The following is a 27979-nucleotide window of genomic DNA, read 5'->3' as shown; positions in this document are numbered from 1 at the left end:
ATTGTTCACAAAAGTCTGAAGGTTTAAAAATTTGAAGTTTCTGGAATAAATAAGCTTTGGGAGTTTGAGAGATTCCTGGCTTCAAAAGGTTTGAGAACCCTTGGCCTATTCCAAAATATCTGTAGATGTTTTGGCCCATCTATGGGATGGATAGAGTAGGACAGGAAAATAATTAGTACAGATAGAATAAATACAGTAATATGTACAATGTAACTTGAACCAAGACGCCACTGCATATCATTAACCATGCCACGTGACTTTCTCTGCACCTGTGTCGCAATGGTGGATAATTAACTGAATGCTTGGCATTATATTAACTGTAACTAATAATACAATTTGGATTGCATCATATTGTCCATATTTCAGGCTATGATTTAGTCATTTCTGCAGTAGACTAGTATTCATCTTCCCACCCTCATCGCATTACCTAGTGTGTGTTCTAGTCTTTTTACAACCTGCTATTTCGCAGTATTAAATCCGATTTAATGTGATCTCCTTGAAATATGGACAATATGATGCAATCCAAATTGTATTATTAGTTACAGTTAATATAATGCCAAGCATTCAGAGAAGGACACTCCATCAGATTGTAAATAATGAAAGAACTCCTCGTGTGCTTGAAGACACGTTGCAGTGAAGATAATGATGTCTCGGTTGAGGGAAGGGCAACGTTCACCGCTTATTAAAAAGACTGTCCTTGCATTACCTTTTTTAATCATCATCTTGCTCTGTATGAAGCTTTCAAAGCTCTTTACCTTCAATTCAGCCATTTTTTTAAATTCTTTTGAATTCTTTTTAAACAAAACCTTTTCAAGCTACGGTGTGGATTGTTCCCGAGTGTGTTTTAAAACACCCAAAAATATACAAACCTGATTTGTTTTTGACTTTTTGATTAGAAGGTTGTGAGTTCAATTCTCAGCACCATCAAGCTGGCACTCCTGGACCTTTGAGGACAAGGACCTTAACCATCACTTGCTCAAATCCCCAAATGATATATGCTAGTGGACAATATATTGTGACACCTACATTTTCCAGCTTTTCCAGACTGTTTCCTTTGAATTGTTACTCCAAAAATGGAGGCACACAATTGTAATTAGATTTCGATGCAGAAGAATTGAATTTTCTCTTAACTATGAGACTCAAACCTGTTTCAGCATGACAATGCCCCTGTGCACAAAGCCAGCTCCACGATGATATGCTTGACATGTGTTGGAGTAGAAGATCTCCAACACATGTGGAACATCATCAAGAGTGAAAGTTACTATAACTGTAAATTGGGTACTAAATATGCAACGAGATGTTAAAAAATCATCTTATGGTCAGGTGTCCATATTATTCTTTCCCATATTATGTAACTGTAAATCCCTCTGGATAAAGTAAATATAATGTAAATGTACTCGTAAATATTTGCTGAGACCTGCAAATGAACTCTAGAGTCATCAAAGTCTATTCCCTTTACTTTCAGCTTCAGTCTCTGAAGGAATCTAACATGTCTGTTTCAATAAAAGGTTTTTTTTCTCTCTTTCAGACAGGTCATGCAATATTTATTAGCCAAGACTATCTAGGCTACAAGTCAGCTGGTGGGCGCCAGATCTCGTTCTGAAGTGATAATCACGGTGAACTTTGAGTTTGGTGAGACTCATTTGCAGAATGGTGAATTAGGTCAGCGGTGCTCATCAGTCATTTCATAACTGCGGAAACTGCATGACATCTGCTTGGCCAGGTGTGTGGCAAAATGAACATACTGTGTGTATATCAGTTGAGCTGAATATTAGTGAACAATAGAAAAAAAATTAACATCATTCCATACATACCTGCATTACAGTCAGACATCTTAATTTTAAAATTCCATGGGTGCTACATGGCCAGGAATGAGATTGGAAGTCTAGTTCAATCCTACATACATAAAAATTCAAGGACAATTGGACAAAAAAAATTTTGTATGTGGATCCTGGAAATCCTGTAAACATATTCAACCCTGATAACATTTCACACAACTGTGTTCCGATATCAAAAGAGTCCAGTTTTGTATTGGCAAAACCTAGTCAAATATCAACCCGTAAACAATCTGTAAATGCTTTCAATTCCAAAAAGCAGCAAGCAGCAAGCAGCATTCTCAGGGGGCCAAGCACCCAGAGTTGTACACTGCAGATACAGTATCCTTGTTGTCATGGGAATGCAGAACCTTATCATTGTGCAGATAGTTTCTAATTTCATTCATGGATTCATTCGTTTCCTTCATGATGTGTATGTTTTGACTATGGTTATAGAAAGGACTAGATAAACAAGGGTGCAGGGAGGCATTGCTTCTCCAGGGGCTACTGCTGTGACCAATTGAGTTGTCTGTTGCTAGTTTGACCTGAGATCCTATTTGCTGATTCTTTGGTCTAAAATTTGTCATAAAACTTAGGAATGGCAGGGATGACTAGAGTTTAAATTTTGGACATGTGGTTTAAAAATTACGAGCATAAACTTACCTCTAAATTAGATCCAATTGTAAAGCTAGAGTGGTAGCAACATTTGACCCTACTTTGGTCTAAATGTTCCTAATGCACTCATCAATCGGTTTGGCAAATCTCAAACTTTCTACCAGAGGATTTAAAGGGCTGCTGATAGATTAACTACAAAAAAAGGAGAAAAAGTAATAATCATAATCATAATCATAATAATATTAATAGGAAGAAGAAGAAGAAAATTTAACAGGTCTAAAGTATTTGGTGCTTGGCCCCCCACAATTTTTCAGTTTTTTTTTTTTATAACAGGATGCGACCCAATCACATTTGACATTTTTTTTTACTGTTTCTAGTATCAGATCAGTCCCATTTCTACTTGTAGGTCATGCAGTGGATGGAGTCGTGACAAAAAGTGTAGAATATTATTTCGGGAGGCTTTGAGAGGGCAGAATTAATAATTTATTGTTGGAGGGTGGGTCAAGAAAAATGTATAGGTAGTGATAATAATTTTGTATTCAGAAGTACAGCACAAGAGGACAGTTGAATGCAATTGTATAATACAAATGAAACACACACACACACACACACACACACACACACACACACACACACACACACACACACGCTAAATGCCTAAATTTAGCCCTCAGCCTGTGTGCTGTGGCTCATTGATCGAGTGTGTTCTGTCCCTGGCACACTTCGTTCTCCTTTCTGCTTTCAGGAGAACTCATTAGCACTTTCTCTAAACCCTTCCTCAAGTGCCGCTGCAACTTTGTACCTCCCGTTGTTCCTCAGTGAGCAGGTGACAGGAGTTCACACACATAGACACACACAGACACACACAGACACACACAGACACACACACACACACACACACACACACGCACGTAGCTCTGTTCTATGTGCTGACGCCAAGTACACTCTTGCACACACCACTTCTTTAATCTGTCTCCAAGAAACCTCTCCAGCAGCAATAAACAACCGAATCGCCGTTACGACACAGCCACCATCCTGCACACACAGGAAATGTTACAGCTCACACTCGGTGTACCCCCCCCACCCCCCCACCCCCCTGAGGCCCCCACTGGTCATGCACTGTGTGATTTGATGCAGATGTAGTCCCTGGATTCCCCACAGGGCTCAGCATCAAACAATCGTCTGCTCGACACATGGGCAACGGGGATGAAAGACGTCTTTTCTTCCTCCAACGTACATTCCATCTGGACCTCATCTTCCGCTTAGCGATGTGTTCTGGAAGGTTTAGGGGTTTTGTCTGATGTGTTCCTCGGTTAAGACGGCACGCTTATGTAAAGGACCGTGCTTCACATGCACAAATCTGCAGTATCCAGGTGAAGTTCATCCATAATAGCAGAATCTAGCTAGACAGCTAGTTACTTGCTAGCACAGGTTTTCAGATAGACACCAGAGAGAGATTTTTCAGTATCCTCACTGAAGCAAAATTAATCAATATACAAAATCAGATCAATAAACAAAATGGTAAATTCTTCAATAAAATAAAATGTTAGCTAGCTGACTTGCTTAAAGACTAGCTTGGATAAATACATCTTTTTTCAGAAGTAGTGTAAAAAATCACCCAAAGAAAATATTTTTTTTACATTTCTAAATAACTGATTTTATAAATGATTTCATACCATATATTTTACATTATGAGTAGTAATGTTTTTTTGTGGCAAATAATGCTTAGTCACTGTATTAGTGTTAAACTAGTCAGCTAGTTAACACAGCAAAGGAACTTAGCTCAAAAATGTTGTTAGGGTATGGTTATCTATATAAGTGTAGATATAATATACTGTTTAATGGTATTAATATAGGAAATATGAGTACATAAAATTCACATTTGGATCAAATTTGCATACTTGTCTGGCTGCATACTAGCTAGATGACTAGCACTAGCCAGATAGCAATCAGTAAATACATGATGGGGCTTGGTTTCCAAATTGCTATTCATATATATATATACATATTTTAAATGCTGGGATACAAGAATTATTGGCTGTACTTTGTATTTCGACACTTTATTCTGATCGTGTTGTTTCACCAGCTTTAATTGCCTCTACCTGTTTAAAAAAATTTGTTTTTTTTTTAGTTTTCTGATAGGTGATTCGTTGATTCGCTGGATATTGACCGAAACCCGAGGGCTCCCCGAGGGCTAATTCATCGGAATAATTAAAATCTCGCTCTACTGCACGAGGAACGCAAACCCTGAATACAAAATGAAATAATATATAAATAAATTAATTGATAATTAAATAAATAAAAGCATCTTTGTCGAGCAAACTAAAGCCTTTGGCTGTTTTTTTCAACTGGAACTCATTATTATAGGGGTTTCTGTTTCGTTAATTAAAGATCGTGCGAGTCGGGTTGATGTAATAGCACAAAGATGCAGGAGCAGTGGAGTTTGCGTCATTCTGGTATATTGAGCCAGGTGCGTTATGGTCATTTCCTGTACATTTTGATCATTTGCTTTAAAAAGGGCCAAGTGTGTGTATGTGTGTGTGTGTGTGTGTGTGTGTGTGTGTGTGTGTGTGTGTGTGTGTGTGTGTGTGAGAGAGATTGTCTGTGTATGTGTGAGTGTATGAAAAGATTTCTGCTTCCCTCTCCAGAGCCCACTCACAGCCTGGTGTCAATCTGCATCGCCATTTGCACAGAGATTGTTCATCTTTTGCCAAACCATGAATATTATTCACAGAAAAAAACCCTTCTTTGTTTTTCCTTAGACTTTGGACACCCGAATGCAAACAAGATCACATGTTCACACATTCCTGTTCATATCCAAAAAAAATTTTGTTTTCATTTTATTGTAATTCCATGTTAATTAGTGCAATTGGAACGAAGCTTGCGAAATGTCTAATACACCATTATTATCACAAAGGTAATGTTAGATAGAAACGTGTTTACGAATATAAGACAGTGTTTTTTTTTTTCTTTTTTAGGCATAATATTTTGAATAATGAATTACCTTATAAAGCAGTAAAGCTTATTTACCTGTTTATCAGATCAAGCTGATATTAAATGTGTAGAAAGGAACAAAGACTATGTTTGTATTTTCCTCATATTGGTCCCAGACATGTCACAGTGCAAAAACCAGGGACGGTAAAATTGCGAAACATTTAAAACATCCTGCCTTAAATGCCATGGCCGACGTCTCCTTTGGTCGTACAGTAAATGATTCTGACGCTGTAATGTGCAGCAGCTGTAAACCCGTCAAATCAATGGCTGATATCCTAAATCATGGATTAATTCATTAGTGCTGCTACCTTGCTCTTGACGCTCATTGCTGTCACAGAGGTTTTGGCCAAAAAGGAAAGTTACATAGAAGAGGGAGATGGTTACGTAGAAAATAGAAATGAACATATTACATAAATAATCGATTTCCAAAATGATCCAGAAAGTCTGAGAAAAGTTTGTACTTTCATGCAATCACATGAAAAGAACACAAAGGCTTGTTGAAGGTCTCTGTTTTCTCCTTGTTTGATTGTAGTTTGAAAGGACTGAGCTCCTTCCGTTTTTTTGTCCTTACTGGCTTGCTTTGCAGAGTGGGGAGCGCTCTCACGTTGTGCTTTTGTCTTTATTCACAAAGTTCCACTTTATTAAACATCCATACAGAAAGTGCTCACGAGGCGAGCCAGCAGCAACTCAGCATTTAAAACTTGCTGATGGTGGACCGGATCACGCTCTGCAGGAATCATAGAGCTCTGAGGAGAAAGACAGAGAGAAATATCTGAAGAGAAGCGTGTACACCCTCCAATATCCCTGTGCAGTGTGCTCATACAAGTGTGCTGAGCGTCATGTGCACCTCGTCTCTGATGGTGATAGAAAAGCTGTCTAGTCCGTGAACTATGTATCCCAGCTTGCTCTCAGGAGGTTCCTCTGGCTGAGGATTTGGTGGAGTGGAATTTGATGCTTTTTGCTTGTTGTTGTCTGCCTGCTTTTCTTCCTCTTCTTCACCCTCCTCCTCATCCTCCTCGCTGATGGCGAACAGGCGGTTGGAATTGCCAGGCTTGTCTACTGGTGGCTGATAGTGACACTGTCCATTCATCAGCTTCCGTAAGGGCATAAGTGGCATGATGTCCTCCCCAAGAAGCTCTTGCTTGCAGTGCCGGAAATCACTCTGCCGTTTAAGCCTCTTAAACTCACTAAAGGCTGAAATTGAGTTCTGGTATAGGCTGAGAGCAATGTCATGAGCCTTGTCTGCCTTGGCCAAAAGCACAGCGTGGCAACGCAGAACCACTGCCTTGTGCTTGACCTGGTGCCGGTAGATCCATGCCAAAATCTTCGGCCGGTAGAGGTCTGTTGTGCAATAGGTGATACGGTTAAGAGTGTAGAGGTGAGGGGGTTTCCTGCGGCAACCCATGCGTATGCCATGTGGCCCTACGCTCAGCTTCATCTTGGCACTCTGCTCCCCATAGTTGCTGGATGCCCAAATCTTGGCGACGGCATCATGCGTGCAGCCCTCACCTTTGGCCACTACTGTCACTACACTTCCCAGGTAGCGGACACTGTAAATAGGCTCCTCTTTGTTCAGTTCCACTTTCTGACGCTTGCTGTGGAAAACCCCTGCGAGCCAGTGGAAGGGACAGTCAGGCACTAGGTCGGGGCACGACCTCAGCAGCGAGGACAACAGTGAGTGGTAGGTGAGACCAGCACTCAGACTCTTCGCTTTGCTCTTGGCATCATTCTCCACTAACACAAACTTGCTTCTCTTCCAGGGCAGCATGGTCCCAGTTTGTCTGAGGGGCTCACTGCCCCCGCCGACGGCAAACAAGCGAGTGTATCTGTTGTGTACCGAGTGCCTCAGAGCAAGATTGAGGAAAGCTGTTCTGTCACAACGCTGAAGAGAGACTGAGAGCAGTGAGGCTCAGCTGGTCTGCTCCAAAGCTCGCTCACTCGCTCGCCCCTCCTATCTCTCCTCCTCCTTTCCTTCTGGTCTGTTCACATCAGCGAGAGAGAGAGAGAGAGAGAGAGAGAGAGAGAGAGAGAGAGAGAGAGAAAGAGCGAAAGAAAGAGAGAGAAGGAGAGGGAGTGCGATGATCAGAACTGGGCTCCCAGCCTAATTTCTCAGCATCATTTATCTTAACTCTTCCTGCCCCTCGCCTGCTGCTACTATCAATAAGTACAACGGTGAAAGCTCTAGAAGCACAGTAAATCAGTTGCTCTTTTCATATATAGTTTTTAACCAGGTGGTGGTGGGTCTCTTGACCGTTGGGACAGCAAAATCTTTATAACTCGAAAACGTTTTATTTTGCCAATTGCTAAAAATACGTCAAGTGGAAAGAGCAGCAGTTTTATGAAATTGGAACTAAGGTTAACATGACTCGCATTAAACATCATCTCAAACAAACAACAAGCAAACAAAAAAAATATTCATACAAATCATTGATATCTTTCAGCACCCTTAAACTTTTGCATACTTTGCATTGTTAAAAGTTAAAACAGTGGAACAGCAGAAGGTGTTAACGCCTAATACCTCCTAGTTCCCCAGTTCTATCTTGACCTCAACTTGCTGTCTGTACACAGTTTCACATGTTCTCCCTGTTCATATCTGAGTTCACCAGCTTTCCCATCCCATTTGTGGTGGGTAAATTCCCCCACCTTGTGACCAGTTCTTTGGGGACCCAGGGTTTCCCCTGGGATTTCAGACTGCTGTGATCCTGACCAATAAAAAGTTGCTGAAGATGACTGAATAACATTTGCTGGTTGCATAAGTACTCACTTCTGGGTCATTTCTTGGTAGTATTGCTGGAAAAAACATGTGCAAGACTTCTGGGATATGTCTAAGCAAGTATTACACAACCTGATATTCTTTGCCCATTATTATTTGCAATATTTCTCCAGCTCTTGTCAGATTGGATGGAGGCTAAATGTTATTTAACCAGGTTTTTCCAGAGATTCTCAACTTGACTGAGAACTCGGCTGCTTGGTTATTACAGGTTTATTTTGCTGTCGATTTGTAAACTCAGCTAAGTAAACTTCCAGAATTGAACAAAATGTGTTAAAGAGAGGGGATAAGTAATTGGCTTAATACTCGGAAGAACCGTTTGTCAGAGTGGAAACAGCACTGCTATTAGTTGTCTTGATCTGTTTTGGCAGTGCATCTGTCCATTTCATGCAGAACAACACAGGGAAAATTTGATTCACTTCAATCTTACTCACTTACTCAAATGACTCACTGATCTTTTTACACTTCATTAATTTCTATTAGCATAGAGATTGAAGAAATGAAACTGCAGCTGTTTGTCATATACAGTGTCACATTGTAATTTTGTAATTGTAAGTCCACGATACGTTGCTTCCATGGTATTCCGCAAGTGTTTATTTGCTAGACATCTCTGCCAGCCATCACTTCATTTACATAATCCCGAGCTATTCTCTTGTCTTTTTTTCCCTGAAGTCTGAAGTATATAATAGCAGAGGAGGATGTCAAGGGAAGCTGTTCAGCCAGTCAGGTCAGTGGTGATGAATCATGCACAGCCTTTCTATCATCTGCAGAGTGTGAGAAAGGGGATTGTAGACTGGTGGTGCTGGAGGTGGGGGTGGTTGCACATGTCCATCCGAGATGAGATTGCAATGTAATGGATTGAGTCCCAAATGAGTTCCTAGCTAGTGATTACTTGCTAGAAATAGGGCAGTTGGAGCTCTTGTGGATGGATATTTCTATCAGGGACTGTTGAAATGTGGACCAGTGCCATGTCAAAACCAATGCATAATGGCACATGTGGAAACAAAAATTCACTTTAATGCAGGTAAAATGACAAACAATTTGTTAATACCCATATGCTGTTTACCATGAGTCGAACTATTCATTCTGCCTTATTGCTGCAGCAAAACTGTGTGCACTCTTGAAACCTAAAAAAGAGTACTTTGCACTTTTTTTTTAGTTTATCCAACACAAGCCTTATAATATTAAATGCAAATTAAATGAACTCTAGCAAGTCGAGAGGGGTCTTGCTCTACAGTAGCAGCTTGTTTTGCAAGACTTGTTTTTCTTTCTAAATGTTTTTGCTACAGGTTTTTTTTGCTATAGTGTCCCCCCCCCTCCCATTTTGCTTGTTAAGAAAAAAATTATTAAAGTATACTATTTTTAAGGAAGGTGGGATTTTCTTTTATTTGGGGTGTGTTTTACCAACTTGTATCTATTTACTACTGTAACCTCAAACTGAGAATGCTATTTCAACCCTACCTGGACATCTTTATTCAGCCTTTTGCTATTCTCATTATGTTTGAATAGGACCCCACTCTTCTGGGAAGATGTTTCACTAGATTTTGAAGTGTGCTTGTGGAAATTTGTGCTAATTCAACCACAAGAGCGTTAGTAAAGTATGATGTGGGTGAGGTCTGGGGTACAGTCGTTGTTTCAATTAATCCCAAACATGTTTAATAGGGTTCAGAGTTCTGTAACAGGCCACTCAAGATCTTCCACTCCTATCCATATAAACCATATCTTCATGGAGCTGGCTTTGCTGGAACAGGTTTGGGTCTCCTAGTTTAAGTGAGGGAAAAATTTCATGCTAGAGCATCCAAAAACATCCCATGCAATTGTTTGCCTCCAATTTTGTGGTAACAGTTTGGAAAGGAACCACATATGACTGGTAAAGTAAATTTTTTGGATGAACATATACAATCAAAACACTGCTCTCAAGCCATGCAGGCTTTGAATGTGAGAATTTGTGTGCCGTTCACCTGAGATTCGGTCCATAGAGTGGAAAGCCTTTTCTACAAACAACAAACATGTCACTGCCCAAAGCAATTTGCGACATTGCTGCCTTTTTTAACCCTCTTTGAAATATGCACTCTAGTACCATCCATACAGCATCATGGGAAACGTCCTGAAGCGAAACAGACTCCAAATATTCCATTCAGTGCGCCTGCCTTTTTCGAGCAGAAGCTTGAAGCAGTGAGTAAGTGAGTACACGTGCAGCACTTTTCTTGGACATGAGCCGAGTGTGTGACAACCTGAAAAAAAAAATAGTTGCGAAAGATTAATGTGCAGGGCAGAACTCAGCCATGACTCGCCGGCCTTTCCCGAGATTGATGAACGTGGCGCGTATTGACTTAGCTGCCACTGAAGTCAACGCCGCAAGGCAGGGAACAGAGACGAGGAATGAAATAAGGAAATGCCCGAGGAAAAAATGGACCTCGAGGCATCTTCTATGTATGACGCCCATTTTGGTGCTTTGCTGTTTTTAAATCTTTCGATGTTGATTGAGTTTTAAAACCTTTTGAAATAAAAAGTTCAGGATTGATTTGAAGATCAACGACTTATTATGTTTAGAATGAGGGAACCAGGAACAGGATGTTTACCCATATATTGAGCACCATGTACATCGGTCATATCTCAAGCACATGTGGAAAGGTGGTACATGGAACAATTCCTAAAGAATGGAATCTATATTAATTGAGTATGTAATGATGCACAGCTCATAAATCAATTTTTTCTCTTTGTTTTATTTTAAACATGAATTTGCATGCAATCATAAAGCATATTTCAAACGGCATGTAATAAACAATTACCTAGTGTGTTTAAAATGTAAATTATACTTAAAATGTGTTGCAAAGTATAACAAAAAGGGGGCAGGGGGAGTCTGGGGGTTATAAATATACATACAAGGTCCAACATGTCACATTCAATTCCATCTAAAATAACCTGTAATGACTTGCGTTATGTATATAAATATTCAACAGAGTATATTATTAAACTTAAATATACATACATGCATATATATTTATATATACACAAGCATATATTATATTCATAATACATATTCATCTAATTTTTTCCTTTTCTCATAAACACACCCTTCTCAAAATAAACAAAAAATCTTTTGCATTATATAAATCTATAAATCCATTTTATATTATTTTTTTCTATTTAATTTTTGATGTATATTGTAACTAGCACTTCTGTTGTATGCTCTACGGTTACTCATATTTGTAAGATTGTAAACAAAAAATTTAATTAATAAATGTAGAAAATTGTACGAAAAAAAACAGCTCAAGTATTTTTTTTCCTTGCACAAACAATTTATGATTTTTGTCACTAAACCCAATTTGTTTTTTTTGGGTTTTTTTTTATCTCAGAGAAGTGCCTCATTTGTATACAGATATAATGAAGTCACAGTTAGACGCTACCTGGAAACGTATGCATTATTAAAGAAGGCCGTGTTGTCGAACAGTTCGCTGCTGCCAACCAGAAAGTGTGAGGGAATTCATTATGTTTGTGACTTTTTAACTAACGATCTCTGAAGTACATTAGAATAAAAGTTGCTCTGGCCTTTCATGCGAAGAAAATTATTCCTTTGAAAATTGACGAGCTCTCGGGTTTAAATAATGAACGTTTTGTGGAAAATCAAGCAAGACGGAAAATCTCTTGTAGATTTTTTTGTACATTTTTGAATTCAGAGAAATGTAATCTCACTGTGCATCTTGCGAAAGCATTAAGATTAATCGCAGTATCAGCGTTTTATCGCAGGTCATTTCTTCTGAGAATTGGAACTCCTTGGGTCCTTTTTGTGCATAATTAAGAGCACCTTTCTGACTCCATACAAACAACCATTATACTATGCTATCTAGTGAAATATTTGTTTCTGCAGCTCATTAGATTAGCAGTCCGAACATCAGCTAAAGGAGGGGGGATTGGGGAGCAAAAAAAAAAGCACGTTATTGCTGTAGGAGCTGAACGGAACAGTGTCAGCTTTGCTGATCTTGGTTTTTTCCCTCTCATTTAAAGCCTGCAAGGGTGCCAGAATATCGCATTTGGTTTTTTTCCCCTTCTCTCTACCCCGTCCTATTTGTTATTAGGCCGTCTCTTGCATGAGCAGCCCACAGTGCGGAACAGTGTCGAATCAAACCAATTATTCTTATCTAAATGCCCCTTCTCTCGCTTTTCAGGGCACTTTGCTATCGCCGTTCCTGCACACACGCTGTGACTTTGATTGTGTAAAAGGGCTCCTGGTGTTGAACATCAATCAGCACCTTCTAAAGGATCAGATTTCTACAGCGCTGTGGGATTCGAATCGCTTGATGGCTGCACGTGATATTAGATGCTTATCGATGGCTTGATGAAGATGCTGGTAATCTTGTGCAATGCTTTATATCAAGAGTCAGTGGTATTAACCACACACACACACACACACACATTTTATCTTAGCATTTTACTGTCTTCATGTTGTGTGTGTGTTAGATCGATTTTATTGGTTTAAAGCACTATTATATATGCAGCATATTTGCACATGATATGTACAAACGTTTGTGGACACCTGACCATAAGATCGGTTTTTGCTATAATCCACTTTGTCTACACTCTGTGCTGGAAAAAAATCAGCCACGATGTGACGCTTTATATCACACTGGTAATATGGTGAATGTGCTGGATTTACCTTCTAAAACCTTTTAGACATTCATTAACAGCATGTAATTTAATGCCGATCCCGAAAAAACCTAAAGTGTCCCCAAGCCATTTATCTGCAGAAACAAAAAGAAACAAAGGTTCATGGCCCGCTCCTGTGTTTACTTTACTTTACGGTCAGAGTATAATTAAATCAGGCTTCTATGCTCAACTCCACTGTCCACTGTAATGAAAGATGTGAAAGAGGGCCGGCTCCTAGACGGGTGATTTATGGTCACTGTTGTGCTCTTGCTCAGAGGAAATGCCTGGCGTGATGACAGCGAACATTTTGGCCTGCTGTGCAACACTACCTGTGACCTGCAGCTAAACAAACATGCACTGACTACCAAGCAGGGACGGTTTGTCCTCAATCTAATCTGGTTTAGTAGAAAAAAAGAAAACGCAATATCCATCCATTTTTGTAGCCCAAACAATGTACTTGACATTAATTTGCCCTTGGTCATCTTCTTTCATGTTCATTGGTTGCCAAATGCTGTATTAGCCAATTAAACGTAACCTACACCACTTGATAATTATCATACACACACATGCACACACACTTGGGTTATCTTATCTTTTTAGCCTCAGCTGAGCGTGTAACTTTTTTAACGCCCAGGTTTTTAAACTGACTCACCCTTATTTGCATACACATTCGAGTCGGCCCCCAAATGCAAATCCGCCTTGCTGCTGAACTTTCTAAAGAACGGAAATGAAAAATCAGCGTGATGCAAGCCAGTGCCAATCGGCTTCATTATTCACTGGCCGCTTTTGTCTGGTTATAAAAAAAAACGCTCCAAGGCAGCACTCCGGATGCATTACGCCTCTCAATAGATGGCACTATTTTAATGTCCCTAACTAGCTGAGATGAGTTGGCACGAATGTACTCGCTCCTGTCTTTTTTTTAAAGATCAGAGATAAGGTTTTTCTAAAAAAAAAAAAAAATTATATAATAAAAAAAATTTATAAATAAAAAACAAGTAGCGCTCGTTGTTAGTCGTAAGGCATCATGCTGCATATTCCAACCTTTTGAGGTTCATGGAACTTTTTTCAGCATCACAGGAATGAGTTTCAAACTAAATGGAAAATGTTTATCCCTGATCAATAATGATGAAATTAAGTCTGGCTTGAATACCGTTACTGACCCTCATGTCAATTCTCTTTTTCATTTCAATTTATTCCTATCATATTATATTGTTTTATATAAATGTATATTATGTATATATATATATATATATATATATATATATATATATATATATATATATATATATATATATATATATACAATATACATTTATATATATATTTGTACATTTATACATTTATAAATATATAAATAAATAAATAATAATAAAAAGTTATAAAAAAAATAAAATATATATAAAATATATATAAATTGTATCATTGGCTATGCATCGAGATGCGAATCGCATCTGCCTCAGTTATGGAAATGCACATCACAAGTGTGTACACCTGTGTCTTAGGGGCGTGTGAACTGGTTAAATGCGCATCTCATGTGTGTGTGTGTCATTCGGGAAAGATGTGCATATTAGTGGGGATTTAAATATTTGATTAACCCCTTTCTCTTTAGAACAGTGGAATATAATTCTATGCATTTTTATTTATACAGAGTAGAGTGTATCCTGAGAAATAGATAGAGAGATAGACAGAGAGATATGTATGTTAATGAGCCTGAAACTAGTGCAGGAGAGTTCAGGTTTCTCTGCACACTTTCAGCTTTTTCTCTGCAAGCCTCTGTGCAGCTTTGTGCTGCTCCTAGGAAACTGTTTAGCATGCAAACCAGAGTCACTGGGACTGGGACATCTGCTGCTGCTACTGCTGCTACGGGCTTCTCTGCTCAGAGAAGATTCATTAGCTCATGACCTCATCACCTGTTCATCTGATGATGTGTTCCTGCAGAGCGAATATTCTAAAGTGGTTCTTCATACAGCGACGCTGCGTGGGTTTTATCCAGGCACATGTCCTGCACACTAATTACACATAGTTTTAATAGTATTTCCTGCTGCACAACAAATCAGTTTTCATTCAACATTCATGAAAGGAGTCTCAAGTGCCGGCCGCTTCGTAACAGTCATTTATTTCCCATTATTCAGGATGTAGAAGTGTTCACTTTTGAATTCGACAACCTGCATTATTAGTCTTGTGATCCTTTTGCATTTCCTGTAAAAGCACCTTGAGTGTGTTATTATTTACACCAACACGACATCAAGACCACCATCTACATCTAAATCTGTGCTTGTGTGCACTACTGCCTCACTACAGCCCTCTTTAGTCGTCCTTTCCTCAAATGATGTGGACGGCATTATGAAAAAAAAACAAATATGGGTTGTGACTGAATGGAGATCATGGATCGCTGGTTGTTAAATTATCAGAGTTTCTAAAGAAATTTTTTTTTATTAAGAAATTTATGTATAAATTTGATAAAAAAAAAGAAAAAAAAAAGAAACTGATACTGATTGTGGTAAAGGTTTTAAAAAGTCCAAGATTTCAAGTATTTATTTTAATTTTTTATTTTCACTTATTTTTTCTACTTTAATCAAATAACTTTATTTATTTGTAATTAATCAACCAACCAACCAACCACTCATTCAATCAATCAATCAATCAATCAATCAATCAATCAATCAATCAATCAATTTAAATAAACAATTAACCAGACCTTAATTAAATGTTCGATTGATTGGTGAATGAATGGTTAGTTTGTCAATTGATTGATTGATTGATATATTGATTGATTGGCTGATTTTGTTAGTTTGGCTGATTGATTGATTGATCAATTTGGCTGATTGGTTTATTGATTTATTAATTAATTAAATTAGTTATTTAGTTAATCAATACGTCAAATGGTTAACTTGGTAGGTAGATAAATATAGTATTTTCATTCCATTTGGATGTTTATTTTTATTGGAGTTACTGGATACTAGAGATGAGAAATCCTTCTGAATCACTCTGTGAACAGATCCGAATCTCACAAGTCCCTCAAGTCACTGAGTCAGTAGGGATTCTGCCTGCTTTTGTCATGGAATTCCACTAGAGGGCACTCAACAAATCCTTAGAATTTACCGATTGCTCCAATTATCCAAGCGTACATTCAATCAACCAACCAACCCACCAACCAGACAGATATCCATCCTATTATTTTCTATTTATTCACTGATTCACCCAACCAACCATCCATTCCTTTATCATCTATCCATCCATACAATTAACTTAAGAAACCAAAGAAACAACCAACCTTTCATGAACATTCTTATATTCATCAACCATCTAAACTTTCTATCTATGCATTTGTCTACTATAAATAGAGGAGCAGGAGATCTGTATCATGTGCAGGACAGACTCCAGCTGTCACCAAAGTTAGCTCAAGCAATAGCTAAATCTTTCACAGACCCTTTATTTTCCCCAAAATGTTAAGTCACAAAGTGGTCAACTCCATAAAGTTAACTATGTTGTGACTCCTACACCATCATGTGCTGGTTCTCTTTCCAATCCACTCTGCAGTGTTTTGTTTCTCATAGCTAATACTTTCTTTCTTTTTTAGCACTTTGCATCTGTTTAATATCACAAAATATACACAATATACCATTTGGAGCTGTTGCTATAGAAATGACATAAATAATGTGTTACAATAAGGAGTCCTGCCCCTTTACCCAATCAGCCCCCTCTTATCTCCCACCCCCAGTGAAAATGTCCTTTAACCTTTGAATACAATTTTTTATTTTGAATTGTCTGCCACAATTATTGCCACTCTTTCAGTCAATACCCTACGTGATCTCTCTTGGTCAAGATAACAGCTCTGAGTCTTCTCCTATAAAGACTGATGAGATTGGAGAATACATGCCAAGAGATTGGAGAGCACTTCTTCATACTTCTAAAGATCTTTCAAATTTTGAGGTCCACACTGGTGGATTTTCTTCTTCAGTTTAACCAAAGGATTTCTATAAGTCAGGGGACTGGGATAATTATAGCAGAACCTTGAGTTTGTGGTCAGTAAGTTCTTTTTGTGTCTGTATGTTTTGGATGATTGTCCTGCTGGAAGTCCGTTTTAAGCTTATTAAGCATTTTTATGTCATCGAGTGACGTTTGCGAGCTATTTAAAAAAAGCATCCAGACTCATTGTTACGTCCTGTTTACTGAGCAACAGGTCAACACACTCCGTCTGGAAAACAGCTCACCAAAAATTAATTTTTTTAAATAAATAAATAAACAGACATTAAAATAGACATAAACTACGATGGGTTTTAGTGACACGTCATAGACACTATAGAATTTATAGAATTATATATAATTTTTTATAGAATAACGTCGTAGCAATATGAGATTAAAGTGGTAATATTTTATTTCTCCAAATATTGACTTTATTCTCGTATTGCTACGACTTTAATCTTAGTTTTTGTTTTTTATACAATACAATTAAAAATGGACAGATTTCAATTTACATATGAAGCAAAGGTGTTTTGGCAGGTCATAAAACAACCATAAAGCATCAAAAGAAACTAATTCTTACAATAATACAAGCAGAATCACTGTATATTCACCCTTACCTCTTTACCATAAGCGGTAGTTTGGGGTTGTATGTATGAACATTCACTGTGTAAGTAGTTCTGCATGCATGTACATTTACTTAAAAAAAACAAATGAAATAAATGATGTTATTTTAAAGGACATTTCCGCAGAGCCTGTTGGAAACATCTGTCGAATTCAGACAGTTGTTTCTAAATATACAACATTTTAGAAGACGCTCTTCAACCAGAGCGACTTATAAAATATGTCATTCGTAAAACTGAGCAAGTGAGGGATAGGGGCCTTGCTAAGGGGCCCATCAGTGGTAGATTGTTGTTACTGGGATTTAAATTTACGATCTTTCGACACTTCGATCACTTCATCTAGCATCAATAGTAACAATCTGCATGTACTTCACTTTCCATACCACAAGGTGGCACTGACATCACACCTTAATTTCCACAGAAGAAGAATCAAGGGCCGCATTACAAAAACAGCTCGTTCCCTAAATAGGTGCATTCTACACCTAAGTGTGCTACATGGTTGAATTGGGACCGACCCGGTGGAGATCTTTGGGGAAGTTACTGGATTCAGAGAGATGTTGATGTTAAAGGGACATTTGTAGGCGTTTTGGGTAAAAAAAACAAAAAGAAATTTAAATAGAAACACAACATGAATTTGTTTGTTTGTTTGTTTATTCTTTAAATAAAAACAGTGCGAATGAAATGTTAGCCTAGCATTCAGATAGTCAGTTGGGAACGACAAGCTAACAAGCTAAAGCTAATAGGCGAGTATCATGTTACATCAGAGTGAATGGGATTCAGCTTTTCTTTTATTTATTTGTTTTTAAAAATAATATGTTCAATTATTTTATTATAATGTGAATAAAAAAAGAGACATATTTGTTGCTACTTCAGCCCGAAACTGAAATAATGCAAATAGCACGAATGATATATTTATAAAATGCAGCTCGTGAATATGATATTAAAACATTATCTCATTTTAATATTAGAGAAATAACAATTTTCAGCTCAAACTGGAACTGTACAGCTGTTCAACTTGCCATGGAGAAATCAGTGTCATTTCAGGGGCAACTATCTAATGGGATCTTGAGTCACCTGGTGACATCACACATTTATTTTGCATAGCGTTTGCTATGCAAATGAGCACAGCAATTCAAGTCGTGTTGCGTGAAGCAGAAAGATTTTTGACACTTTGAGGTTTAGTCTAACGTTTCTTACCGAAAGAAAAGAAGCGAAACTGACGAGTGATTGGAAGAAAAACACAGAGGAAATGTTTACAGAGAGTTTCAAACAAAACCAAGAGGAAAAGAGTGAGAGACTATGGTGATTAGTTCTTGGGACCGGTGGTGATCAGTGTTTGGCCGTCTGGAATAAAGGACATTAGCGATTGGTCAACAGGAACGGTCGGGATTAGTCCTTGCTAAAAATGTAGATTAAATGTTGGGAAAAGTTTCCATCGGTGTTTGGTAACGATGATCATGCCTGTTTTTCAGTAACATTAGGGACTGGTGATAAAAGGAGCAGGAGATCTGTATCAGGTGCAGGACACGCTCCAGCTGTCACTAAAGTCAATTTAGGAAGGAGCTAAATTTGTAATAAAAATGTTCCCCCAGTCACAAAGTGGTCCACTCTCTAAATGTAAACCATGTTGGGGACTCACGTGTTGGTTTTTTATATTTACGATTATTACCAGATAAATACGATTGATACGCTTTTCCGTGTTTTTGATTTGAAAAGAAATGGACTCGAATGGCGTACCTTCTACAAACCACGTTTTGCTGCTGGCCACCAGTTCAGCTCTCACTGCTTTCTTCTACTGGCTGTACAGGAAGAAGAACAGCAGTGTTGCCAGATTAAGTGTAAGTAAGAACTTCACAAAAGGTTTGTTTTGACCAAAGAGAAAAAGCATCTGATTGTATTCTAATCAACAGGAAGCCAAAAAAATCTCATTAGATCAAGATTTGCTGAACATCCTCGCTGAAGCTCCAGGGAAATGTATCCCCTACGCTGTTATCCAAGGTACCAATGAATATTAGATGAAGTGTGTGACAACAGTTGTGCTGTAAACAAGTCATCAGAGGAGGAAAAGAGGCATTGAAGGACTTGAGGGATTGAGTCAGGGCCAATAATCGACCCTGTATTTCTACATATTCCTAATTAGAGGTCGACCGATCAATCAGGGCGTTCCCTCTTTACTCGTCAAAGAACCAACGTACCAGCGAGATGTTTCTATAACAAAACATACGTACATCAGGCCATTGGTAAACCGAGGTTCCACTGTATTTAATCCTAGTTCTCTTTCTCACCATCGAGCTCCGCCTCTGATTTGACACGCGGAATCGTTCGAGAAACAGCTGACAGCATCCTACTAGAGGCCTGACCATCAGCTTGGTGTGTTTCCTGGGCTTTAAGTTCTTATCCTTTGTTTTTAATCTAGACTTCCATTTAGTTTTTTTTTTTTTAATCTGATGGCACTCTTGGAGAGAGAATAAGAACTTTTTGGAGCTGTATTGTTATCGGCAAGAGAAGAAAAAACAATCGCCGTCATATATCAGCATGGGCCAGAGAAAAAACCCGTATCGGTCGACCTCTATTCCTCATATTTTATTCTGTCTTGAATGTTTCCTCATTTCAGCGTCTTCTGTCGCGTCTCTTTAGGAGTTGTTCGTTCCGTTAAGGAGACCTTGAACAGTCAGTTTGTAGGCGGCTGCCGAGGTGTGATCGCCAGACTGACGTTGAAGGAGAAGACGATGATGAGGAATCAAACCAGTCATCTTTGGTAAACACTTTTTGTTGAACAAATTTTTAAAAATGTACTTTAATTTTCGTAAAAGAAAAAAAAAAACGCAGTAAAATTGACTTATCAGGTTTAACAACGAGAAGCTCATCCACCAGCACACCAAAACCGTACCCTTTGACCTCGTGTCGCATTGCGACGCCATCACAACCACCGTGCGCGTGTTCCGCCCCATGGACGCCGAGATCGACCTGGAAAAAACGTATGAGAAATTCCACCCAGCCACGAGCTCCTTCACCAGCATCCTAGGCCACTTCCTGAGCGGCGAGTGGCCCCAGGGCGTGACCGAGATGGAGGAGATGCTGCGGCTCGGAGCGGGCATCACCGGCGTCGGAGAACTTGTGATGGACGGCGGTGAGTTGCGCCTGCAGCCTCCAAAACAGGGATTGCACTACGTCTTGAGCAGCCTGGATTACGAGACGCTGCTTGAGACCTGCAAGAGCAGAGCGAGGTTTTATGGCGTTCTGACGGCACTCATGGGTCTGGCAGCATGTGCTACGCTGGTGTACGTGCTGTGGCGGCGGTACAGCCGGGAAAAGGAAAAGAAGAAGGAGCGCGAGATAATGGAGGAGTTCGAAGAGCTGAGGAGGAGGATGATTGGCGGAGATGACGAGGTCTTGCACGTCGGAGCGTGCGTTGTGTGCCTGAGCCAGCAGCGCTCATGCGTTTTTCTCGAATGCGGCCATGTGTGCGCATGCTGGCAGTGTTACGGCGCGCTGCCCCTGCCCAAAAAGTGCCTTATTTGCAGGGCCACTATAGACCGTGTGGTGCCTCTGTACCTCAGCTAAACGATTTTATTCTGCTGCTCAAATTTCGAGGTCAAATATGTATATTTTCTAACATGGTGGTAGGAGCTACTCTCATTTTTACCAAATCTGTAATCGATCTCTTTATCATATTCACTCTATGGGCAGTTTGTGGACACCTCACTATTAGATTTCACACCGATTCTCCGTTTGCTCCTCCGTTCTTCTCAGATGTTCCACAAGATTTTGTGGAGATCGGTGCTCATTCAGGCAGAAAAATCAGAGCTCTAAAACAGGAGATCTTCCACTTCAACCCATGTAAAGCATATCTTCATGGAGCTGGCTTTGGTCATGGTGGAACAGGTTTGAGTCTCCTTATTCAAGTGAAGGGAAAAATTAATTCTACTACATCCAAAAAGACTTGAGTGGAAAAGTGAGGGGTCCAAATACTTTTGTTCATTTAGTCTACAAATAAATATACAGCTGATGATTACTAAATAAAAATATTGAAATATATATAGTTAAATAGCTCAATACTGTTTGTGGTGGAAATCAGGAAATTCTTCAGTCACTTGTCTTTTTTTGCACATAAACTAACGTGATAAAACGTTTAAATGACTGAGTCAGTAGTAGCAGGCGGTTGTAACCGGTTTCAGAACAGCGTTCCTGCTCTCAGGGCTGCAGAGGAGACGTGGAAAGGCGAATGAAATTTTAACAAGGTTGATCGCCACCTCTGATACCAAGCTGGACTTTTTAGATGGGAATGAAAGCACTTATCCTACAAGCAGCACTTCCATTACAGAGAGACAAAAAGCCATGGACTGGTTTCCTGGGCTGCTGAAAGCGTTTTCTTCTGTGACTGTGTGTCAACGTTGTGATGGAATGAACTTTTATGATTTGCATAAGCCTCGACACAACAAATCTATACGTGTTCAACTGATTTTTTTTCCGTTCAAGGGCTTTAAAATGATGCTTGAGTTAATTTCTTTTAGAAAATAAGACAAGAAATTCAATAAAGCTTTGTTGACCACGAAAACATCTCAACGATTGTAAAAACATTACATGTTCATCTACAACACAAAAAAATCCCTTTCTAACGACTCAGTTCGCTTTTTCAAGTCTAGTGATTCTGATTTTCAAAAGAAATGTTTATACGCTGAAATGTGAAGAGCCAATCAGCTCGTGGAAGCTCTGTGTCTACATCAGGTACCCCTAGAGACAGAGGTGGAGCTTTCGGAGTCTTCTCGTATCTGATTGGTTAAACAGTGACTTGTTTACTAAATCAACAGCGCTGATTTTAGCGTCAACTTCATGGAAAATCACAAGTTTGCATTTAAGGCATTCGGTAAACGCCCGTAGCCAGAGCAACTTATATTTACCTTGTTCGTGCAACAAAACAGCTGTAGGGTTAAGGGCCTTGCTCAGGGGCCCAGGAGTGGCAGCTTGGTGTGACATGGATTAGAACTCACTGCCTTCAAATTTCAATGCCTTAAACGCTAAGCTTCCACCTAAGTAGTTTACATAGTAACTACATATATATGTACATATAAGCAGTGAAAAGTAGATCATAGTTCATGTTTACGTGGGGGGAAAAAAACACTTTGGTAATTGATATAAATATGAGGTGGTATCAAATAGAAATTTCTTTATCCACGTTCAAAATTCTGGAAGTCTTCTTTTTGAAGCATGTCAAGCACCGTCTGGGATTCATGCTGGATCCCCGCGATGGTGTCAAAACGGCAATTCGGAAAGAAAGCGAAATCCTGGATCGTGTTGTTTCCGGCGAGATACTCGTGTGTGAGAAGAGCTCCGTGACCGAGTCCGCATGTAGTCAGAGTAGCAGAAGTGGTAACGCACGGTCAGAATAGCACCAGTTGCACAGTTTACGATGTCACAGGACTTTTGGCACACCGACTTATTAAGGCCGGTGCTCCTTGTGACTGTGTGTGCAGCCTAGTGCTGCCATCTGTCTGCGTGTTACAAAATTTGTCTGGAAACTTGACACCACCTCTTAATTGACTCCGGCTTGGTGACATCACTTGTTCATCATTTTTACCTGTTTTATGTTTTATTTCTAAATAATCATCACCCTATTTGTGTTAAAGAATGTTTGAAGGTGCTGTTTTGTAATGCTTTAAGCTTTAACACATTTGCTTCGCCCCGCCCACTCCCTCTTAAAAAATAAAAGGGCATGTCGGTTGAGCCAGAAAATAAAAGGTAAATATGATCTGATTTCTGTATCATCGTAGCTCTGCCCTCTTTTTTCTAAAGAGGGGAGCAGTAGAAGTGAACGGGCCAATTAAGAGAAATAGAAAGAGTGAGAAGCTGATCAATGTGTTTTCATTTAAATTATGGTTGGTTTTCTGAATCTACAGCACGTTTGTGATGAAGGGCTTTTCAATAAAACTCAGTGACCAGAAGAGGGCGCTGTCTAACTAGTATATACAGGGCATTGCATAAGTATAAGCCCCTCCCTCTTAAACTTCACTACATTTTATACTGTATTAACCTGAAATGGTGATGAACTTGATCTGTATTTTCTGGGACCCAGGTTATGTGTAGTGTTCTAACAGAAGCAGACAGAAGTCTGGACACCCGGAAGTTCTTGTTTCTTGATTTTGTAACGTTCTCGAGAATCCAGATATAGACCTGCTTCACTTGAATATTTTAATCCACAATCTCAATAAATAAAGGTATCAAACCTCTGATAAAGCTTCTGAAAATGTTGATATATTTTATATATACATATAATATATAAAAATAACTTTATACTTGAGCTTTAGGGATACTTGATGTACCATTAAACTATACTCTAAAATAGTTAAAAGCAACACATGCATCTGCTTGGAAATTAGATTCATAATTTACATTATATTTCTATACAAGCAAACTGGAAAATGTATTTGTGAGAATTTATATCAGGAATATTTATGAAAACAGAGAGTGCATTTTACTTCCAGGGTGTAAAAGGGGTGAATGCTTTTGCGAGGATCACTATGCATGTGAGTTTGATGGTGATTTTTTAAATGTTGTTTTAATGATGTACACATACATACAGTGGATTTAAAAATCTGCAGGTTTTTTAAAATATAAAGATAGAAATAACAAGACCTCAATCCCAATCGAAAACCTTTTTGCAAAGAGTGAGATGAAAGAGTGATTTTTATTTAAAATTATACAATTCCTTTTTTTCTGTGGATTTTTGTTTGCTAAAATATCACATTAAAAATGTAACAAGTCTGACATTGATGTTCTTTTTGTCTTTATATTAAAACAAAGAAAGCAAAAATAAAAAATAAATGTGTGTACATACAGTGCTGTGAAAATGTATTTGTCACCTTTTTTGCTATATTTTTTACACTTAAATGATTCAGATCATCAAGCAAATTTGAATATTGCACAAAGAAAACTCGAATAAATTCAAAATGTAGTTTTTAACTTGTCATTTGATTAATTAAGAGAGAAAAAAACTGTCTGTGAAAATTTAATTTGACATTTACGCATTTTTTATGAAGAAGCCCTTATCCAGAGTGACTTTCATTTATTTCTTTATACAACTGAGCAGCTATGGGGTTAGGGGCCTTGCTCAGGGGCCCAGGAGTGGCAGCTTGGTGTGGCTTTGATTTAAACTCATAATAATTGTAGAAGTGCATGCATTTATTATTGTTACAATTATTATTCACTGATTTCTTTGTTTTTCTATGTTTTGTTTTGTGTTTAAACACTTGGAAGCTTCATGGGTAGAAGATAAAGGTGGACAGTGCGCAGTAAACGCGCTGTAATGAGTACAGATGCCCCACAGTGCACTTGATTAGTAGGAAATAGGGGGCATTACGGAGACGTGTTGTGTTGAATCCGTACTCCAGGAAGAATGGGATACACCGCGCGTTGATTGGCTGGATCCGTGAAATCCCGCCTACCTGCATTGCTATTGAGTCGCCGTCGTCACGAAGCGAATCTGATTGGCTGAGCGGGCGGGTGGTCCGGCGAATCCGCGCGTGGGAGGGCAGATTTTATTTTGATGCAGTCTCGGTGCACCACGTGCTTTCTCTGGCTGTAGGAGCTGCTCTGTGGCCGAAACGCTGAAACACCTGAGGAGGTTTGCGGGTAAATACAAACAAATAATATCATTTTAAGGCTCTTTTCGGTATTTCAGCTTGTTTTTCTTTCATTCGTTTGGCTTAAAGATGAAGTTGAAGGTGTATTTTGAATGTTGGCTTGGTGTTTAGACGGAAAGAGAGAACCATGTCGCAGGTGTTGCCTTATGACGAGAACATAAGTCGGTACGGAAACGATGGGGACCAGGAGCAGATGTCCCTCACCTGCCGCCTGCACAACACCAACAACTTCTTCAGCTCCACGAAGAATAAAAGACCTCCAAAGCTTGGACAGATCGGACGCAGCAAACGAGGTGAGGAGACTTTCAGGAGTTTCACTGCATCTCCTTTCTAAAGGCAGAAGTCCTGACTATCCTGATGCACTTAGCATAAGTTTGAACAGAAAAATGTGGCCCACTCTGACGTCACAACTCCTCCAGTTATGACTAAAGCCCTGGAGTTTTAACAGACGCAGGTTGGACATAGATTAGAAAAGAAAACCTGCGGAACGCTGAGGAAACCTGAAACACGGATGGTTAATAATGGAAAGGTTGAGGGTTTAAACCCTGGTATCGCCAAGCTGACACTCTTGGGGCCCTTGAGCAAGGCCCTTGATGATCTGTGCTCTAGGGGTGCTGTAACATTGCTGACCACAGCTAAATAATAATAAAAAAAGTCTATTTTTCTCAAATGAAATGTTGGCGGTCGACGATAAGCTTCGTGTTAACGCTTCGGATGCTGTTCTGTTTGAAAGAAAAAAAGACTAAAGCCCTGCTGCATCTCGTTAGGCTAATGCAGGATGCACTTCCCCCACTTTAACTACTATCGCTACAATCCCAGAGAGCATTGTGGGTAATGTAGGTAAGCAGAAATGTCTTTTTGTAGTATATATTTTTTTTGTTGTTGTTGCACTTATTATTAAACACGCCAGCCTCGATTCGGTTTTGAATTAAGTTTGCATCAGTTGTTTATTAAATTTTTTCCCCAAAGCAATGTTTCATCATCTTTCTTCACGCAGGCCTTTTTCTGGTTTTCTCCATACACACATGTGCCGTGAAGAAACGTGATACGAGTCGGTTTGCTCGGTGTTTGTGCTGAATGCATGTTATTATCTACTCATATTTGCTCATCCGTGGTTGCTGTAATGTCTGGAAAGATAATGTCAGGTCAAGGGATGGATTTAGGTAGATTACATAATGCATACACACACACACACACACACACACACACTGGAGAAGAGAGTGAGCTGAGAGCGAGATTGTGATTATGGGATTTAGACAGATTGTATGTACCGAACTGTAACTGCTGTCTGTCTTTTTATGTATATTATCACAAAACAATACAAATGTAAAAATATATAAATAATGATACTATTAATAATTAAGAAAACATCGTTAGATTTGGTGATTTGCTGAACTGAAACCCTGCACCATCTTACATGTTTTGTCTCTGTTTTTTTTTTTTTTTCCCCATCTAGTCGTCCTAGAAGACGACCAAATTGACGAAGTGCTCCAGAACACGACGGAAAAGTCGCAGTCGGAAGTCTAAAACCAAAAAACGGACAGACGGACGTTTTTTTTTCCCGTGATGTTTGGGGAAACGCTCAGCTCTGCGCGAAGCAGCACTTCTGCCGCGCTTCTCCGATAAGGGTTGAATTTCGCAGCATGCGCACGAGGAGAGGAGCACAGGCCGCAGCCTCGCACCCTCACAGCACTCATGTCTGACCTACTGATTCCTCTCGAGGGCATGTTTTTGATCACTTTTTCCAATTTGTATATTTTTTTTTTGGTCTGATCTCACTATTTGTTTTGTTGATCCTCAGTGGTAAAGCTTTCGCATCGATGTTAATGATGAGCACAAATCACAGACGAATGCTTACTGTTCTGTTTTACAATGTTGTTTTTCCTCTCCTCCTTCTTCCTCTCTCTCTATCTCTCTTTCACTCTCTCACTCACTGACTTGGAATTTTTATTTTTTTTTTTTTTTCGTTCTGCACCCAACACGTTTGTGCACAATGGAACTGTGAAATTCTTCAATTTTCTTTTTTTTTTTTTCTTTTTTTTTTTTTTTTTATTCTCAAAGAAATTGTTAATTTATTATACTTTTGCAGCATCAAAAGTGTTTTTTTATTACTTGATCTTTTTTTTTTTTTTTTTTTTTTTTGTAATTAAAAGTTTTTCGATGTTGCTAATCGTAATTTCGTTGAACGGAGAAAAGAAAAAAAAAAAGCTACCTTTTTGTACGGAGATGCAGTTTGTACAAAGCGGCTTATTTGTAGCTGTAATTCCAGCACTTTTCGACGTGGTCGCTACGCTCTTTGCTGTACAGGATGTTCACGATCACGAATTTGTGCCAAATTTTACGAAAAAACGAAGCCTGCCAGTCGAGCCGTACCGCTGTGTTCTGCGTACTGTGAAATCCCGCTTTCGTTTAGTTTTTTTTTTTTTTGTTGGATTCTATTTTGCATGCGACAGTCTAAAGTGCCTCGCTGTGTGGCAGTGAAGCTGATGTACTTGCAGTAATTTTTCGGAATGACCCACCTCGAAATCTCCTGAATATTACGTATGGTAAACGTTGCACTTTTTACCGTTTAACAGGGCTAACGTCGAAAAAGTATGACCATCCAAATGTGAATATATATATATTCAATAAAATCTTTACAAACGGTCAAATGTGAGACTGATTTCCGTCATGAGGTCACGATTTCTTCTTTTTCACTTCCACAATGATTTCATGTGACACACTCTCAGCTCTCCATAACTAATTATTTATCATCCATGCATTAATCATTGGGTCATAATCAATATTCGAACGTGGCTCGGATTTCTTTTTTCTTGTGACCTACAAAAATTGCAACAAATTTCTCACACTCAAAATTCTTTTATATTTTTCAAATCGAAGAATTGCTTGGATTTGGGAAAAAAACATGTCTTG

The 27979-nt window shown here is 38.9% G+C and overlaps 3 protein-coding genes across 9 annotated transcripts; 2 read left to right on the top strand and 1 right to left on the bottom strand.

The window, feature by feature from the left end:
- Positions 1 to 5256: 5256 nt before the first annotated feature.
- On the bottom strand, positions 5257 to 7366 carry fam43b (family with sequence similarity 43 member B). Its single transcript, XM_083570440.1, has one exon. It carries the CDS (start codon positions 7189 to 7191, stop codon positions 6241 to 6243), a length of 951 nt encoding a protein of 316 aa, XP_083426566.1. The 5' UTR covers positions 7192 to 7366; the 3' UTR covers positions 5257 to 6240.
- A 60-nt stretch (positions 7367 to 7426) lies between these two features.
- On the top strand, positions 7427 to 21984 carry mul1 (mitochondrial E3 ubiquitin protein ligase 1). 7 transcript variants are annotated; one of them, XM_083570356.1, is made up of 7 exons: positions 7427 to 7615; positions 12363 to 12544; positions 19143 to 19264; positions 19337 to 19424; positions 20064 to 20184; positions 20273 to 21006; positions 21054 to 21984. In XM_083570356.1, the coding sequence occupies exons 3-6, from the start codon at positions 19145 to 19147 to the stop codon at positions 20988 to 20990; spliced, it is 1047 nt and encodes a 348-aa protein (XP_083426482.1). In that variant the 5' UTR covers positions 7427 to 7615; positions 12363 to 12544; positions 19143 to 19144; the 3' UTR covers positions 20991 to 21006; positions 21054 to 21984. The 7 variants fall into 7 exon arrangements, with proteins under 7 accessions (XP_083426482.1, XP_083426480.1, XP_083426478.1 ...); XM_083570355.1 differs by lacking the exons at positions 7427 to 7615; positions 12363 to 12544 and adding exons at positions 18188 to 18808; positions 18899 to 19043; XM_083570354.1 differs by having other exon boundaries at positions 20273 to 21984.
- A 2927-nt stretch (positions 21985 to 24911) lies between these two features.
- Positions 24912 to 27717, top strand: camk2n1b (calcium/calmodulin-dependent protein kinase II inhibitor 1b). Its single transcript, XM_083521635.1, has 3 exons — positions 24912 to 25055; positions 25178 to 25359; positions 26523 to 27717. The coding sequence occupies exons 2-3, from the start codon at positions 25194 to 25196 to the stop codon at positions 26591 to 26593; spliced, it is 237 nt and encodes a 78-aa protein (XP_083377761.1). The 5' UTR covers positions 24912 to 25055; positions 25178 to 25193; the 3' UTR covers positions 26594 to 27717.
- Positions 27718 to 27979: the final 262 nt, after the last annotated feature.

Source organism: Silurus aristotelis, assembly GCF_946808225.1.
Source record: "Silurus aristotelis genome assembly, chromosome: 19".
Taxonomy (NCBI): Eukaryota; Metazoa; Chordata; class Actinopteri; order Siluriformes; family Siluridae; genus Silurus; species Silurus aristotelis.
This window is presented reverse-complemented; position numbering and strand designations above follow the sequence as displayed.